General features: G+C 44.5%; 1 protein-coding gene across 1 annotated transcript; it reads left to right on the top strand.

Annotated features, from left to right (window-relative positions):
- Positions 1-3,344: 3,344 nt before the first annotated feature.
- On the top strand, positions 3,345-18,256 carry LOC145405005 (piwi-like protein Siwi). The gene is made up of 18 exons (XM_080276506.1): positions 3,345-3,461; positions 6,171-6,269; positions 6,333-6,381; positions 8,553-8,764; positions 9,387-9,488; positions 9,991-10,094; positions 10,820-10,967; positions 11,608-11,763; positions 11,943-12,191; positions 12,535-12,685; positions 13,677-13,818; positions 14,247-14,403; positions 14,865-14,984; positions 15,864-16,044; positions 16,401-16,522; positions 16,625-16,782; positions 17,511-17,661; positions 18,140-18,256. The coding sequence occupies exons 1-18, from the start codon at positions 3,345-3,347 to the stop codon at positions 18,254-18,256; spliced, it is 2,535 nt and encodes an 844-aa protein (XP_080132632.1).
- Positions 18,257-18,635: the final 379 nt, after the last annotated feature.

Below are 18,635 nucleotides of genomic sequence, written 5' to 3'. Positions count from 1 at the left end.
GCTCTTAAAAATCCCCCTCAAAGTAGGCCCCTTCTGACTTGATACACGTAACCCGGCGTTCTTTCCACTGCCTGAAATATTTTTCAAAGTCCGTTTTCGGTATCTAATGCAGGTGTTTGGTCACACTCGTCTTGACCATTTCTCTCGTCTCAAATCGGGAACCCTTCAGTGGAGCTTTAAGCCTGGTGAATAACCAAAAGTCACAGGGAGCCTGCCGGACCTGAGGGATGTTGTGCATAGCCAAAATTCCTAAATCAGTTGAGATGAATGGGCAGTGGTTGTCATGGTGCGGCTTCCAACTTGCCGCATTCCAAAGGTCTGTGGTTTTTTCCGCCAAACTGCGTCAAGAAGATAAGTATGAAGGCATGTATGTCGGTTGGTTGGCTGAGTGGTTATTTCCTTATGCAAGGGGGGAGCGAGGGAGGCTGGTATAAATATGAATGTTGGTTGGTTGGCTGGCTGTTGTTTAAGTACGATATACATTACGCACTGTACAGCATGCGTGTATGTATGTACAGTAGGTATGTAACTAAGCAGATATGCAGGCAGGTAGAGGGGTAGTTTGGCCTACCACAATGAGAATGTAGGGAAGTAGGAAGATAGGTAGGTAGACTGATAAGAATGTTAGTAAATGTGTGTAGGCTTAGTGGGTGCGCGCGCGCGCACACACAAATGGGCGGACAAAGATTGAGAAATATAGATAGACAGATAAAGATATGAGGTAGATTCAAATGACAGTTACAAAGCTGGATGGAAGCTGTGAGAGGCTAGAGATAAGACCATACGTAGTTAAGCTTATCTCTTGCTCACACTTGCTCACTCTCTCGCACACAGGTAAGACACGCTAAATCCTACCACTAAAATCAGGACTGAAATCTACTTGAAATCTCAAATTTTTATCATGGCACTTTTCTTTTTCCTTCGAATTATGTGCCGAAACATGGAAGTTAAAATGCATTTTTTTTTTTATGTGAATAATCCTAAATACTAAAAATCTCGGATGACAACCTACAGTATCTATTTTGCTTTGGATATCGCCGGACGATTCTTTACTAGTTTGAACCCTTCCTAGATTGGAAAAATAAGAGTACCGGTATACTGTATTGTGCCCTCAGTGTCGTACAGAGATGTGGTTTGGCACGGGCTTCTCTTCGACGTCACCGAGCCAAATACAATAAAGTTACCGGGAGTCGGATTTTATCCCTTCTGTCGTTTATCATAGTTCTCTCCGACAAGAAGAGCATGTTTTCACCCATGTTTGTTTGTTTGTTTGCAGGCTTACTCAAAAACCAGAGAGAGAGATTTGGACCTAATTTGGTGGGTAGATAGTCCATGTCCCTGGGAAGAATCGATTAACTTTTGGGACTGATCCGGATCGCATTACAGATTCTGGATCCGGAAAACACTTCTTGCGAAACCCTAATCAATGATAAGGCTGGAAATTAGGATACGCTGCCCTTGTCGGAGACACTCGCTCCACAGTGCCCCTCAAGTTCAGAAATAAGGGGGCGCGCCACTAAGGTAAATGCGATGAACAATTCGCGCAGGGAATTCTTAATCCAGCAGCAGGTATACGTCAGTATAAATCACATAGTGAAACATAATTCAACATTGCCAAAAGGCGTTATAATAATATGCCAAAGTTGTCCTAAAAGCAGTGTCTGGCGTCTAAACACTAAAAATATCAGCTCATTATGTCGATTTATTATTATTGTTTGGTCAGGCTAGCTATATCGTAAGGTAAGTGCGGTAAGCCAGAACTGAAACAGTACTGTGCTGCAATTGAACAAAGTATCTAAATGTTTGAAATAAGCTCATCTGACGTCATACAGATGACTAAGTTTTTGACTAAGCATGTTGTAGCCATATATATCTTCATTTACTGTGGATGATTAAGGGAAAGATACAGATTATCACTAGGTTTGAAGACAAATTTATGGAACTTGATTTTTACCTCCGCCAAGGAGGTTGTGTTTTTACCTGTCCGTTTGTTTTTGGTTAGTCTGTGAGCAAGATTACACAAAAACTACCGGACGGATTTCCACGAAACTTGGTAGAAGAATGGGCCTTGTCCCAGAATACACTCCAATAAATTTTGGCACGGATCCGAATAAAGATGCGGATCCAGGACTTTTTTTTTTTTTTTTTAAATTTTCTTTAATTGCGAGATAGGGCGTTGGCAGGGGTATGCGCTCTACTGAGTGTCATTCTAGTTCCCTCTGTAAAAGAACTAGAGGGCAGTGGCTGGCAGACACCCTTGGACCCCTACCCCTTCACATCTTAGTACAATATGGCAGTTCCCCCCCCAAAAAAAAAAAAAAAATCCGACTTGCTAATCCTCGGGTGTAAGATGATCACTTTTAACATATTTAGATCGTGTTTTACTGAAGAATGTACTTATTACTAGACAAGATGCTGCTGCCTAGTTTTCTGGGCCCCTTACAGTAAGTCTGCACCCTGTTATTTTGATACCGGACCCCGCGTATGAGGCCTATGCGCCAAAATATGAATTACCACATATAATTGCCGAAGTTCATCGGCCGTCACCCTCCTTTCATTTCGTGGCTTTGGATATAAAGCCGTCAAGGAGCTAGATGAATGGTTGAAAACCTTCTAAAAAGAAACGGCCTCCTCGTACTGTTTTTGCTTTTATCGCTATCCTGGCTATGATGTCCGACTTAACACGTCCCTTTTTATCTTTGCTGGTTGCCGAGACATGTTTGCTTCACCTAGACGATGGCTAAAGCCAGCCGTCATAGCCAAGGTGGCGAGGTAAAAATGGTAACTCTCAACAGGCTTTCAACCAAATTTCCACCTCCTTAAAGGCCATATAAACAAACCTCGCAACAGAGGAAAGGAGAAAACTATTATCCATCAAATACGAGAAGGCGTCCCTCTAACACTACAGCATCCAGGCAACCAATATACCGGCATATCAGTATTAACTGGCTATCCTATTTTACATTTTTCCCTTATGAGTTAAAGAAAACTATCATAGGTTATGTTGCCTTTCAATGTTAATCTCCGCTGGGTGTCCAAACAACGTCAGCCTATTCATGCACCCAGGCCAATGAAATCTGGCTCTTATTTGAAGCACGGATCAGAATCGAAATAATACAACTTCCTACTATTCACTACCTGGCGACATCACACACCCGATGCTGAACAAGTCCCTCAAACAAGACTCGCTTCCAACAAATTCCAGCATTCAATAACCGTCTACACATAGCCTAGAAAATACTCAGTTTTTCCTACCTCTACATACGTAATTCCATGCTGACGCTCTTATCTGTTATCAGCGCCCTGGTCAGCCGTTATCGCCCAAACCCAGGCCAGCAACAAGCATGGCCGGGCGTGAGGAGGGCCGAGGGAGGGCGCGGGGTAGAGCAAGGGGTAGGCAGCGTCCACCACAACAAGATGGCGGACAACAAGGGAGCGTCGACTTGCGCAGGCCAGGCGAGGTATGTGTGGCAGGGGTGTTGTTGGCATGGCTGGTGTGGTAAGAATGTGGTAGAGATTAAATATAAAAGTATACAGTGTGATAATTACTGACAATAATAAATGATTCTTCACTATCTGTAATGGTGTGGTAGGGATTATTCAGTATAGTAAATGTTGTGGTATTTGCAGGGATAAATCAGCATGTTCTGAAGATATCATAAGCATACATGTTGGTATGGAAAGTGGAGTACGATAATTAGGCATGACCGTATTACACAGCGTTGACATGCATGGTCTGGCATGGTAAGTGTGGTACAGGTGTGGTATAAATAAAGACAAATATTAACGGCTTGTTGACGTATCGTACAACGACATTTTTGTATGAGTTAACGTATAATGATCTGGTGGTGTAGAGGAGTGGTGGTGGTGTGGTTAAGGTTCATGTTGTTGTGGCTCCCAGACTCATAGCCTATAAAGTGAACCCGGTGGACTTGACTGAAGTTGTCTTGTACTTCACAACATTTTCTTTCTGAGGGACAGAGATATTTATATAATTTATATAACTGAGCAGCAGAGCCACCCTGTTATATAGGTTCCACCGGCCAGAGGCGTCCCTCTACAGTACCTACGGTTTACATTAGAGGTTAAATAAACATACTTGATCCTGTGGTACTTATAAAAAGGAATATTATTATTACTTCATTATTATTATCCTTTATTATTATTATTATTATTATTATTATTATGTAATCTTGCATAACGATGTTGGTATGTGATGTACGTAATTTGGTAACGTTACTCTGGCTGGGAAATACCGACTTTGCATTTTATTTTAGATTGTTAGACAGTTTTATTACAATACAGGGAAATGTAGGGCAAAATAAATATTTAATAAAATATTAAAATTACCGTTTCGCCTTCTTTTTTTTTTTTATACGAGGAAGAAGGAACCAAAGGCTAAGCCCCCAAAACACTTCCTTCCAAGAAAAAAAAAAAAAAAAAGAGCCAAGTTCAAGATCCATTCATTTCGAGATGCCTGGACACACTGCGTTTGAAAGACTGGAGATCATAGCAAGAAAGAAATACAGAGGAAGATAGTTCCAGAGTTGACCTGTTGTATAAATGAAGGGCTGGGAGTAACGGTTAACTCTTGCATTAGAGAACTGGACAGAAAAGGGATGAGAGTTTGTTGCTAGACGGGTGCTACGCACACGTCGTTGAGGTGGAGGGATGCAAACAGACAGTGCAGAGGAGCAGTGACCATTGAAGTAGCGATGGAAAAGAGATAAAGAGGCAACAGTGCGACGAAGAGACAGAGGTTGAAGGGAGCCAGTAAGAGGAGGAGAGATGAGACGAAAAGCCTTTGACTCCACCCTATTGACAAGAGCTGTATGTGGGAGCCTCCCCACACATGAGAGTTGTACTCTAAACAGGGGCGAATAAAACCCGTGTATAAAGTCAACAACTGTGCAGGGGTAAAGAAGGCACGGAGTCGGCTTAGCACACCTAATCTCTTGGAATCAGATTTTACAAGAGATGCAATATGATTTTTCCGAGGTAAGTCCCGAGTGAATGAAACCCCAAGCATGTTCAAGGATGATGCAGGATTGAGCTGGATATTATTAAACATTAGTGGGTACTCCTGTGGAAGAATGTGTCGAAGATCGAGTTTTTGATGCATTAAAAACAACACGGTTATTTTTACCCCAGTCAGAGATACAAGCCAAGTCAGACATTAGGTGTGCCTTAGCTTCATCCCTTGTTTGTTGAAGTAACTGCTGAGATGGATGTTGCGGGAACCGCATGGAAAGATGAAGGGTGGAATCATCAGCGTACGAGTGGATAGGGTTAGATGTACAGCTTAGAAGATCATTGATGAATAAAAGGAAGAGAGTTGGTGATAGGACAGAGCCCTAAGGAACACCACTGTTGATAGATCTAGAAGAAGAACGATGGCCGTCTACAACAGCGGCTATAGAACGACCAGAAAGGAAGCTTTGGATGAAGGCACAGATAAAAAGATAGAGACCGTAAGAGGGCAGTTTGGAAATTAAAGATTTATGTCAGACTCGATCGAAAGCCTTGAGATGTCAAGTGCAATGGCAAAGCTTTCCCCAAAGTCCCGAAAGGAGAATGACCAGGAGTCTGAAAGGTAGGTAAGAAGATCGCCAGTGGAGCGTCCCTGATGGAACCCATACTGACGATCAGAAAGAAGGTTGTGATAGGAAAGACGCTTTAAAATTTTTCTGTAAAGAATGTACTCGAAAACTTTTAAGACACAGGATGTAAAGCAATTGGACGAAAGTTTGAGGGTTGGAAATGGTTACCCTGAGAATAAAGAACTGTGTTTTATCGTACCCTACAGGGGAAGATTTTGCTGAACTCATGTGACCCCCCCCCCCAGGCAGCCAAAGGGTTAATTCATTACGGCTTGGTGTTTAGTATTTTCTAACTGAAGGCAATATTAAATGTCTTTCAATTAGCGTAGAAGTGATAGAAGTGTAGTGGTGTTATTAATATTGTTGCTACTACTGCTACAAATACTATTACTACCACAACAATCATTATTATTATTATTATTATTATCATTATTGTTGTTGTTGTTGTTGTTGCTCATATATCCTAGTATGACACTGTACAACGGAGGTGGTGGTCTGTAATAGGTACTTTGGGTGAAGGTCTGCAATATCTAACAGGCTTTTTTTTTTTTTTTTTTTTTTTTTTTCTAGGAGGGGTTAGAAAGGCAGCTGGCTCAGTTGCAGCTGCAAGATGGAAAGAGGAAGGAAGGCGCAGGAGCAATAGGGGGAAAAGGAAGCAGAGGAGGAGGAGCCACGAGAGGACAAGGAAGAGGAAGAGGAAGAGGAAGAGGGCGAGGGAGGAAGGAGGAGGAAGTGAAGGAGGTGGTGTGGACCAGACCTGAAGACCTGAAGGACAAGAAGGGTGAGTTGAAATGGAGGGAGAGTGAAGCGGTGACGTGATATCAAAGCATGGGGAAGTAGGGATCTCTCTCTCTCTCTCTCCACTGCAATGTGTAAAGATATATAAACAATATAAAATTCATTGTAAGAAAAAGAAAAACGTTAAGTAATGCACCAGAGTCTACCAAAGCCACGAGAACACGGTCCTAATCTAGTCTCTCTCCCTCTATCCCTTTCGTGATATCTTTCTTCTTATCTTTATCTCTCTCCTTATCTTATCTCCGGCTGTCTTCCAACTCTCTCTCCCACTCCTGTTCAAAATCGGTTCATGGCTTCATTACAAGGGTCTTTTACTCTATTTTATGGGACGCTGGAAGTGAGGGGGGGGGGCAAGGGGGCAGTTGTCCCCTGAATATTTTGTGGGAGGCAAACTCCCCCCCCCCTTCGCTATACCTAGTCGCGAACTTATTACACATATGCAGCAAGAAATTTGAGCACATACGAGTACGTTGCCATATGTAATTCTTGACAAAAGCATGATGTTATGATCTGTCCAGCTGCAATGAATGTGGACGATATGTTAGTTTTTAGGCCAGCCACTACTGACATGGCAAAGAATCTGAAGATAAATAAGAGGGTGACATAGATGTAGCTTAATCACTTTTTATTAACACCTCTGGTCCATTGTACCCTCCTGAACTCCTTCCAAGAGGTGGCCATATGGCAGAGGAGTCTCCAGCTGTCCTTGTTATCGGACGATTTCTACTTTAACCCACACTGCCTGTGCTTTTGCCCCCCCTCCCCTTCTGGCCAATACTGTAATGCTACAGGAGCGACTGGTCAATAATTACATGGCCTTATGGAAAGGTGACCAAGGCAGCTGTGTCACTTTCTATTGGTGGGTCAGAATTCTACGGGATGGAAAGTGACTTAAGCAGCTGTGTCAGTTTATATGCGTGGGTAAATTCCTTGGTGTGGAAAAGTGACACTTTCTATGGGTGGGTCAGAATCAAAGCGGCCTGAAGTGGGTGGAGCAAGGGGGGCCGTTGCCTCCCCTGACGTTTCAGTGAGGGCGTAAACGGAGGATTTTGCCCCCCTCTCTCAACAGCTTGTCGTGAAGTCATTACATATATGCTCTGCAGCACTAACAAGAAATCTGAGTACATATGCTATGGTAATCCCCTTACACCTGCACACAAAGGTTTACTTTCACATACTATAATCGCAAATACATTTCCATATATGTGTATAGCCCACACTGGCTGTACTTTTGTCCCCCCCTCCCCCTAAATCTTGGAATGCTTCTGGCGCTGTGTATTTTTGTTACTGCCAGAGATAGGGTAGGATCTAGAACTTAGGTAAAGGAGGGAGGAAGGGTGTGATTTCTAGCAGAATTATAACAAGTTTGAATTAATGGTAACTCATTACCTGATTCTTCAAAATACTTTTCCAAATCCTCCTTTTCATTGAAATATTTCTATAATAATTTTGTAGCATATTCCTAATACATATTTTGGTAAATAATTCTGTCTCTTTGGCATAAATAGTCATTGGTCTGGCGAAAATGGGGGACCTACGCCTCCCACCCATTCATGCCTGAGAGAAAATTGTTCAGCTTACGCGAGGGATAGAAAGAAGGGCGTTGTCATAATGAAAATGTTATTCTACTCCATTTCAATTTTAGTATAATTCTCTGTGTAGGTAAATCTCGCACCCCATCAGTAATCCTTAGACGACAATACACCACTTTAAAACTGAATACAACCGTCTGACGCTTTATGGCAGCTGTTTATTCCTCCAAGTTGGTAAATCTGATACTACCATCACCCTGTGTGAATCCTACCACCAGCTGACCTCTGTTGCTACCTTTGTTTCTAAGTTTCATCCATGTACTGTGTAGTATATCAGTCTTCTATTTTCGAAGTCTGGTTTACTCTCTGTGTAGGCAATTCTGTTACCCCTGTACTCACGCATGTAAGCCAGTACCAACTGACGAGATGGTTAGTACCCCTTTCATCTCCATGCTTGTTTTCCCTACCCTGTAGGTAAATTTAGAAATTTAATTCCAAGTTTCACTCTAATCATCTACTACATTTCCATGTCAGAGGAATTCATAGGCCAAATTTCGAAGTTCAGTTCGCTCATCATGTCCAGTGGTCCCTGTATCTCAGTCTGGTTTACTCCTCTATGCAGGCAAATCAGGCACCCACATCGCCCTGCGCGGGAACTACTACCAGATGACGGCGCGACCCGAACTCTGCCTATGTCTGTACCACGTGGACTTCAGCCCCGAGGAGGAGCGAACTGGGGCCAAGAAGATGCTCCTCCGCCAGCACTCGAACACCCTCGGCAACTACATCTTCGACGGCATGCAACTCTTCCTACCACGCAAGCTGGCCAAGGATGTGAGTGTTTTAGCTTCTTTTGCGTACATCTCTCTTTTTCTAATGACTGCTGTTCACCTGCACAATTTCTCTTGTGACGTTTTCCCCTTCAGGCCTTTTACTTTTTTAACAGTTACCGATTCTTCATCCGAGTTCTTTTTCTTGTGACCACCTCCTTCGTATGCCTCTTACTTGTTTTAAGTTACATCGTAAGACTCTTCTTTTTCGACCACGTATGTTTCTTTGCATGACTTCATTTTTGAATGGATTCTGTTCCCTGTTGAGCAAGCTACTTTCCTTCGTACCATTTTTCCTTTCTTATAGACCAACCAGCATGTTTGTTCAAGTAACATTTTCTCCCTGTCCGTCCTGTCTCATGTCAAGTCCTTCTGCCTCTTTTCTTACAGCTTCAGCCTTTCTCCACCTTCATCTTTAACTCTCTCGTCTCCTTAACTTTGTCCGACTCCTTTCTGTCTCTTCCTGTTTGTCCTACCCATCCCTAACTCCCCTGCCTCCCGTTTTCTATTCAGACGCCCTGTAAACTCCTATCGTCTTCCTTTTTAGTTCCTTTTGCCTGTTCCTTTCTGTCTTGTTACTACCAAAAACTCACAACTCTGTATGACCCCTCCTGCCTCTCACACAGCCGCTGGAAATGGCTTCGAAGAGGCCTGACGACGAGTCTCCCTACATAGTGAAGATCAGGTTCATCAAAGAACTGCCCTCTAGCGACCCAGAGTACCTCAAGGTGGGTTTACTTTTGTGGCGTGATTATAAGCGTAGTTATATAGACAATACACGAGCTTGTTTTGATCCCTTTATGACAAGACTTTGGTTATTTTCTTTGTATGGTTAATATACCAGTCTGTCTCGATTATTTTCACGATTAATGTACGGAAATTGACCTCATAACAGAGATACGGCCCTATCATGATTATTCTAACAGAAGGGGCACTGGTGTGTGTCTGGCGATGGGCTGAAAGTGGAATACCAACTTGATTTCTATGTGAACAAAAATAAAAACAATAAAAAAGGGCCTCACGTTTCAACTTACATTTTAAATCATACATTCATTCTGAGTATATAAAATCTCACCAACACTCTCACTACCACACCTGTCATTCGCTCAAATGTCACTCCCACACCTGTCACACCTCCATACCTGTCACTGCCCACATCAGTCACCCACACACGTCACGCACACAACTGTCACCTACCCTGTGCCTCTCACCAGTGCTGCCGTCCCCCAGGTGTTCTCGCTGGTCATCAAGCGGTGTCTGGAGTACCTTGGCCTCACACAGCTGGGACAACACTACTACGATCCCAAAGCCGAGGTCACCAGTCAGAAGCACAGGTAAATGCCTGCCTCCAGATCAGATGTGAATATTTGAAGTTTGCCTAATAATGTTTAGAACTACTTGAGGATTACTGTAAATTCTTCCTGATGCTTGAAATTGCTTAATCCCTTTGACTGCATGATAATGTTTGGGATTTCAGTGGGTGCCTATACAGGGACTGCTTCAAGACACTTGGAACTGCTTGGGGATGAATGGTAAAGCTTGCAATTGACTGGAAACACACCTTTGAGCTCTCCATACACCTGCAATAAAGAACAGAGGATGTGTCAAAGCAGAAAATGGGAGTCTGTGCTACAGTTTTACTCTTCAGTACGATGACGTCTCTTAATCTGTTCTTTCATCCGCCAGATATTGTAATCATCCTAAAGGAAAATTTCTAATGGTGAAAGGGTTACAAGGCTTCCGTCAATGATAAGGTCCACCATTCTAATATTTTTACCCGGAGACAATTTTACCTGTGTTAAGGGGCACATTTTGCACTACAGGTGTTTTGTACTCAATTGCCACCTAGATGACCGAGACGCCTCTTGTGAGGAAGAATCTTTACTGTGTTGAAAACTGTTACTCTGATGACTCCTCACAAATGTGTGTTAATCTGCTACATCTGCCTTATTACCTTAACCCTGTAACAGGAGTTACTTAAAATGAGATAACTTGGCTCAACCAGCCTACTGCAGATAATCCCTTTGCATACGATCTTATCTGTATCTACCGTCCCCAGAGTGTCAATATGGCCGGGTCAGCTGGTGTGCATCCGTCAACACGAACACCACGTAATGTTGGTCACGGATGTGGTGCATAAGTTCCTTAGGCTCGACACCATGCATGACGTTCTCAGGCAGATAGTGGCAAACAACCCGGACAACTATGTGAGTAGCTGATAAATGAAACGATGGACTGTGACTGACTGCATAAACTAATACTGTACTGTACTCAGCAACTCCTAACCTCACTGTAACGCTGCAGACTGCACTCCATCAGGTGACGTGCAGGTTGGTTAAAACTAATAACCACTGACATTACAAAAATAACTTTTAAAATCAGGATCTTGCCCTTCCATTCTCGATTTTTAAGTTTGCAGAATATAATAATAAAATCCTAAAACATCCCTCTGCCAAGAATTCCCTACCCCCCCCCTCTCTCTCTTTCTCTCTCTCTTCATGCTAACAGAAAGTGGTGAATTGGTGATCGTATGCCAAGTGCTGGGTAATGTGTGAGGATGTGATGACCTAACCTAACCTGACCAAACCTAACCCACTCTCCCCCCTCTCCTAATGTCAACAGAAAGTGGCGATCCGATGCCAGGTGTTAGTCAATGTCGAGATGGCATGATAACGTAGCCTATTATTAACCCAACGAAAGCAAACCATGCATAACTTGCCCAAATCAGACCTTGACACTAAACCATACCATTCTAAATCAATCACACCAAACCAACCAAAACCTTACCTAACCCAACCCAACCCAACTCAACCTCACCCACTCTACCCCCTCCAATACCAACATCAGAATGTGGTGGTGCGGCGTAAGGTCCTGGGAAGTGTAGTGATGACGCGATACAACCAGAGGACCTACACCATCCACGAAGTCGCCTGGAGCCTCTCCCCCACCACCACCTTCACCTTCCATGGCGAAGAAATTACCTATATGGAGTACTACCAGCAGGTGGGTAGATTGGATGATTCTCTCTCTCTCTCTCTCTCTCTCTCTCTCTCTCTCTCTCTCTCACACACACACACAACTCACACCTACCAAACGATGTCTTGTTCTCTCGCTTCAAATTCCACGCCTAAACTTCGGCGCGTAGTAAATACGTGATCCAAACTTCTTTCTCACCCCCACAGACGTATCAAGTGACCATCCGCGACCACCGCCAGCCGCTCCTGCTGTCCCGCCCCCGCCTCCGCGATCAGCGCCGGGGCCGGGGCAATGTGTACCTCATCCCGGAGTTGTGCGTCGCGACAGGACTAACCGAAGACATGAGGAACGACTACGCCATGATGAGGGACATGTCGCAGTGGACGAAGATGGAGCCAGACAGGAGGGTGCTCGCCATTCGCAAATTCTCGACTCAGTTATTCTCCAATGATAAGGCAGGTGCTATGATCGTGTTTCACTTGAGGAATTTCATTTTTTTTAATGGGGTGGGGCGAAGGAGCGGGAAGGGAAGGGTTGTCCGTTTTATGTGGATTCTTAACATTACACGCCTCTTTCCTGTATCACACTTTCTTTCCTTATCTCTTCCCTTCTTCCATCCCTCTTTCTCCCTCCATCCTGCCAACCTAACAGCTTTCCTTATTAATCCTTCCCTGAATCCTTCACTCCTTCCATTCTTCCATCCCTCTCTCCATTCATCTTTCTTTTCCTCTCGTCATCTTACCAATCAAATACCCATGTCGTAATCAATCAATCAATCCCATTTTCTATCCGGCACAGGTGAAGGCGGAACTACAACAATGGGGCCTTGAATTCGCACAGGTGTTGAGTCAGGTGCGAGGGCGTGTACTACCCCCGGAAGTGATCAACATGGGCGGCCACACCTTCCAGTTTAAGGGTCGCGGCACCGACTGGATACACGAGGTCAAAGGTCAGCATGAAGAGGGTCATTGTGGGATTTATCTGAGGAGTGATGGACGAGGGGGGGACTGTACAGTATACATTTTTGCTTCACTCTTTCAACTTCCAATTAATTTTATACAGTAGAGCCTCAAGGTTGTGAAGGAGTTGACAAAGGCTGTATCTGTCCCTTCCAGTTCACAAAATTTTCAGCAAATTGAATACAGTAATAGTGCCTGTGCGAGTTTACGTAGGGGTAATTGTGGGCTGACTGGATACTGTTTGCCACACTTTCCAGTACAGAGGGCACGACACAAATTGGACACGCGAGGTCAGACGTGAGAGAGGTGGTATACATAAATTATCTTGCCATTCATTTGTATTTAAAATCACTTGTTTATGTTTTTATCTCAACTCGTACGGCTGCCAGACACTTCACAACCAGACCAGAGTGAATGTTATGGTGAAAAATACGAAAAATTATACGAAGACATGTTTGCCATAGAAAATAACAAAGATCTTTTATGAATACGCCAGCAGAATGGAGGGTGACTGTGGGATTTATCTGAAGGGTGACTTGGGTAATTGTACTGATGTGGTTACATGATGAAGGATTTTTGTGGGATGCATCTGAATATACTGACAGATAAACACACAGTCCAACCCTCACTTCACAGCTGCACACATTGTACATACACACACGGACATAATTTACAGACACATACAAACCACATACGGCCCGACGGTATCTGGTCCTAAACCTTCTTCTCTGCATTGCCCTGCCCTACCCCGCCCTACCCCGCCATGCTGTACCGTATTTCCTGCTCCTTGTCTTCTTTCCCACACACAAAAATCCAAAGGATCCACAAAACAAACAAACACAAACCCTTTCTACGCTATCGTAACCTTCAAGTGACTTAACGTGACCTGCTCTGTCCTGCCTTCTCAACACACGGCTACAAAATCTCTACTATCCTATCTTAACCTTTTTTTTCCCCTGACCTGACCTGCCTTGCTCTCAGATGTGCCGCTGACCACCCCCGTCCAGCTGACCAACTGGGTGCTGATCTTCCCGGGGCGCCTCAAGCCTGAAGCGGAGGACCTGCTGGGGGGCCTGCGCAGGGTGGGCAGGACGCTGGGCATGGTCGTCACGCAGCCAGCTATGTGAGTACCTGCAGTAGGTTGTGGGGGGTTAGTTACCTACTTCAGAATGGATAAGGGCACAGTGACTTCAAATATATAGGAGAAGGTTAATATAGGTTAGGTTATGTACGGCTTAGGTGAGTTGAAATAAAATGCGACTAAAGCAGAACATAATGGAGCATGTAAGCTCCTTAAGACCATTTTCTTAGTCTTTGTTTCATTATCATCAACGTCCACTTTAGAGAACACATATTAATGCGTGACAATATTGCCATACACGGTAACGGACACTGTTTTAGATGATAAACATCAGCCTGTGTTCAGTTATATTAAAATGAACAGTAACTGAATTTGGCTGTTTTCTCCTCAACCTCCTTTGGATGGGACAAGTGTTTCCCCCTTTCCCCCCTTGAAAAAAAATCTCATCCCCCTCACCCAATCATCCACAGAGAGATCTTGAAAGGTGACTCGGCCCAGGACTACGTGCATGGAGCAGGGCGGCATGGAGGGGTGAAGATATGTGTGGTGATCCTGCCCAACACACGACTGGACAGATACGCGGCGGTGAAGCGACATGTTACCTGTGTGATGGGGATTCCCTCGCAGGTGAGTGGCGCGGGAGGAGGAAAGGAGAGGCGTGAAGAGAGGAAAGGTGGGAAGACGAGAGGAGCGAAGGAAAGGAGAGGAATAGTGGGAGGAAGAGGGGAGGGGGGATGGATAAGGAAGGTGGGAAGGAGAGGGGAGGGATGAGGAAATTTGAGAAGAGGAGGAAACAGGGAGAGAGGAGAGGGGAAGGGAAATGTGGAAAGGAGAAGAAAGGAGAGGCGGAGAGGGAAGAGAGACGAGAGGAGGGAAGAGGAAAGTGAGAAGAGAAGGAAAAGTGGGAAGCAGAGAGGAGGGTGGAGGAGGGGAGGATAGGTAAGGGGCAGGAGAACAATACTTAAGTACCTATCTACCTATCCATCAGTCCGTCTAACAATCTACCCATCCATCCAACCATACGCATACCTATCTATCTACTGTTATCTACCACTCCTAAAACTAATGAACGTACTCCCCTACTACAGATGATAGTCGCACGTACACTCCAGAACCGAGGCAAATTACAGGCCGTGGTGTACAAGATTGCTGTACAGATCAACTGCAAGCTGGGGGGAGAGGCGTGGAGGGTGCATATACCGTTCCAGGTGAGTGCGAAATTACTCTCCGTCCTTAATCACTTATGAAAGGGGGCCATCGCAACCAGGATTATTTGTTTGGCACGATGCAATTCATAGTATGTACTGTATGTGGTTATGTTTAATCCAGAGTTCCAAACTGGGTGTGTGGAGGAAGGAATGCCCTACTTTTGTCCGTACTTGCATACAGTTAGTGTACAGTGGTATGGCTCTACTGAATGTGGGAGCTCACGCAGCGTACGTGAACGCGTTCACAACCCGTCTAGAAGTATATAATGTCTCCTAACACTGCAAATTGGAGAGAAAACATTCTGTTCGGTGCTGCCAGACGGATTGCAGTTTAGAACGTAGAAAATGTTATTTACTACAATGAAGTGCATTTTGCAGAACAAAGAATACAAAGTCTATGTCCCTGTGTACTGTATAGCTGCGTATACCCTGATAATATTTCTTGATCGTACGCCATGCCTGAAAAAGAAAAGTAAGCACACACTTTATGACTGCCTATACCCCCGTTACAACACGGTTCCCACTCCTTCTGCATACAGATAACAAAAACTGTATCGCTCCCTGGACTCCGAGACACAGATGTATCTAGTAAAGGTGGTGCCTCAGACTATACAACATGCTTAATCATGCAGATGTATTTTCGAGTTCTAAAAACTATGAAGGGTAATATCTCCACTCATACGACAAAATGGCCTCTATATCACACTGCTTCGTCCTTGTTGCAGAATGCTTAAGTGATGTAAATAAATGGCACTACATTTTTTTTTTTTTTTCACTTTCCGAAAAAAAGGGAGGGAGATGTTTTACGACGGTAGGCTATATCTGTTACTGCTGTTATTCTTGGCGTCACTACAAGAGTCTCCCTGACGTATCGCCCAGAACGCCATGGTGATCGGCTATGACGCGTTCCATGACCGTGGTGGTGGCGCGGGGCGCGGCAATGCGTCCTGGGGGGCCGTGGTGGCCTCGTACAACAGGGATCTCACCAGGTACTATGGACAGGTCAACAGGCACGTCAACCAGGAGGAACTCACTTCGAACTTCAGCGTCGCCGTCATGAGTGAGTATATTAGTATGTTACGTCACGTTAGGTTAGGGTTAGGTAAGTTAAGTTGACAATCACAGTGGCGTAGTCTTTCTCTTCTGCTGTTGAAACTGTCATTGGCTTTCATAAATATCTGCTGCATCCCTCCTCCACTAGGATGGGCACGCAGCACCTGTCTAGTCACGCACATACATTGCCCTCGTGTTCAACATCCAACCATGCCCAAATGAACGGAGTTTGAGATTGGCTTTCTACTGCTGAATACTGTGTAGGGATAAGTTATGCAGTGTCAGTCTTAGTTTTTGTTTGTTTGTTTATGTAGCCTATACACAAGAATATATTTGCCTAAAGACATATTATGCAATCACCAGACGCGCTAAGACACTACCACAAGGTGAATGGTCAGCTGCCGGAAAGGGTGGTGGTGTACAGGGATGGTGTGGGGGAGGGCCAGCTGACGTACGTCAGAGATACGGAGGTGGCCGCTATTAAGGTGAGCCATGATGCAGCGAAGCAGATAATGGCAAGAAGATGAAAAAGACTATATGGACATTTTTTTACTTACTGTCTCACCTGAACGCCTCCTCTCACTCAGGCGTGTTTTGAGGCGCATGGGTTCAGTCCCCGGTTCAGCTTCGTGGTGGTCAGCAAGAGGATCAACACTCGACTCTTCGCCCAGGACAGCACCTCAGGCAAGCCCATCAATCCACCACCAGGGACGGTCTGCGACGACGTCATCACCATGCCAGAGAGGTAAATACTGCCCACGTGGCTGTGTGTGTAAACATGGGTGCGTGGTTCTGTTAGTACACACAGACACGTAAGTCACTTGACAAACAGTGGCACGTTTTTTCATGGTTAATTCTGACACACAGGTTTTATAAAGTACTGTAACTTAAGAAGGACGTGATCAAGGTGTGATTAAACAATAAATTTAACTCTATCGAATGCACAATGAGTCATTTAGGTCGATAATGACTGGAAGGGTAGGCTCTACGCCCTCCACCTCCTTTACCGACCAACGTATAATGTATACATGTGATCTTTATACCTTCATTGCGATGGTCCTGCAGAGAACAGGTGAAAGAAAACAAACAGAAGCTGTATCACTCTTCCCAAAATAACAAGAGAGAGAGAGAAAAAATTTTCTCATATCACTCCCACAAGTATGAATTATAATAAAATCAAGTTAAGAAGAGAAACGCAGGCCTTTTGTTTCTTTTCTCCAGCCAAATATGACTCGTTGTTACAAGCCATAAGGTGAACCAAAGACCATCATCCAAGTCTCTCTCATATATATATATATATATATATATATATATATATATATATATATATATATATATATATATATATATAATGGTGGAATTACTGTATAAAGCAAAATGACAGAAGATTTCAGTGCCATACCACGTAATGAAAAAGCTAATACCGGTATATGTTAATCTGTCTACCTATATCTGTCCCCGCTCTCTGCCCAGATACGACTTCTACCTGGTAAGCCAACAGGTGACGCAGGGCACCGTCACCCCCACCTCCTACAATATCATCGAGGACATCAACTCCAACCTGGACCCCGACAGACACCAGAGACTTGCATACAAGCTGTCCTTCCTCTACTGCAACTGGATGGTGAGGCGCCATAGCCTGTGCTGGCCTGATTTTGGCCAGACTAGGTCCACTGTGGTCTGGTTTGACTAAGATAGTTTAGACTAGGATAAATTACGGTCAATAAGCCTATACAGTATTATTTTAGATTTGGTCGATTTAAATTACACTTAAAGTCAGATTTATAGTATTTTTTTTTTTCTGCTACGTCGCACCTTGTCCTGCCTTCCCAATCATACCTTACCTAACCCTGCCTGCCTTCCCTATCATACCCTGACTAACCCTGCCTGCCTTCCCTATCATACCCTGACTAACCCTGCCTGCCTACCCCACCATGCTTGTCATACTTCATCCTGCTTGCCCTATCTCACTCAGCCTGCCCTATCCAGCTCAGCCTGCCATATCTCTCTCTGCATGCCCTACCTGAGCCTGCCTGCCTTACCCCACCCTTCCTGCCCTACCCCAACCATGTCTAACCCTGCCTCCCCCCTGCCTCCCCCAGGGCCCTGTACGCGTACCTGCCCCATGTGTGTACGCCCACAAGCTAGCGTCAGTGACAGGCCAGGCACTCAGGGACAGCCCCCCACAGCACCTCAGGGACAAGCTGTGGTTCCTGTAGGAGGCGCATCAGTCAGCAGAACTACCACCTCCATACTACCACCACCTCCATACTACTACCACCACCTCCATACTACTACTACCACCTCCATACTACTACTACTACCTCAGTGACAAGTTGTGGTTCCTATATGGCTACATCATTCATACTGATACTGTCCCATACTTCACACCTACACCACCGTCAAAGTACAGTCTTCATACTACGCTCCTCGATGTATGGTCTTCACACAAACATCTTCATACACCTTCGACCTTCCTACAATGTGACCTTCATACCTCAGTTCCCACATTACTATAGCTTCAGTACCGCCACTTGGGAGTTTTCATACTACCCTACTTTTTACACAAAGTTTTATACTACCCGTTTCGTCCTCACC

This window comes from Coenobita brevimanus, chromosome 65, assembly GCF_032717465.1.
Source record: "Coenobita brevimanus isolate Jiangsu-jjx chromosome 65, ASM3271746v2, whole genome shotgun sequence".
Lineage (NCBI taxonomy): Eukaryota > Metazoa > Arthropoda > Malacostraca > Decapoda > Coenobitidae > Coenobita > Coenobita brevimanus.
The sequence above is the reverse complement of the archived record's forward strand: the minus strand, read 5'-3'. Positions and strand labels throughout refer to the sequence as shown.

Bases quoted from the DNA above. Each gene is read 5' to 3' on its own strand.
- LOC145405005 (XM_080276506.1), top strand. From the start codon at position 3,345: ATGGCCGGGCGTGAGGAGGGCCGAGGGAGGGCGCGGGGTAGAGCAAGG. The intron at 12,192-12,534 runs GCAGGTGCTATG...TATCCGGCACAG, and splicing joins AGTTATTCTCCAATGATAAG to GTGAAGGCGGAACTACAACA. The intron at 16,523-16,624 runs GTGAGCCATGAT...CCTCTCACTCAG, and splicing joins CGGAGGTGGCCGCTATTAAG to GCGTGTTTTGAGGCGCATGG.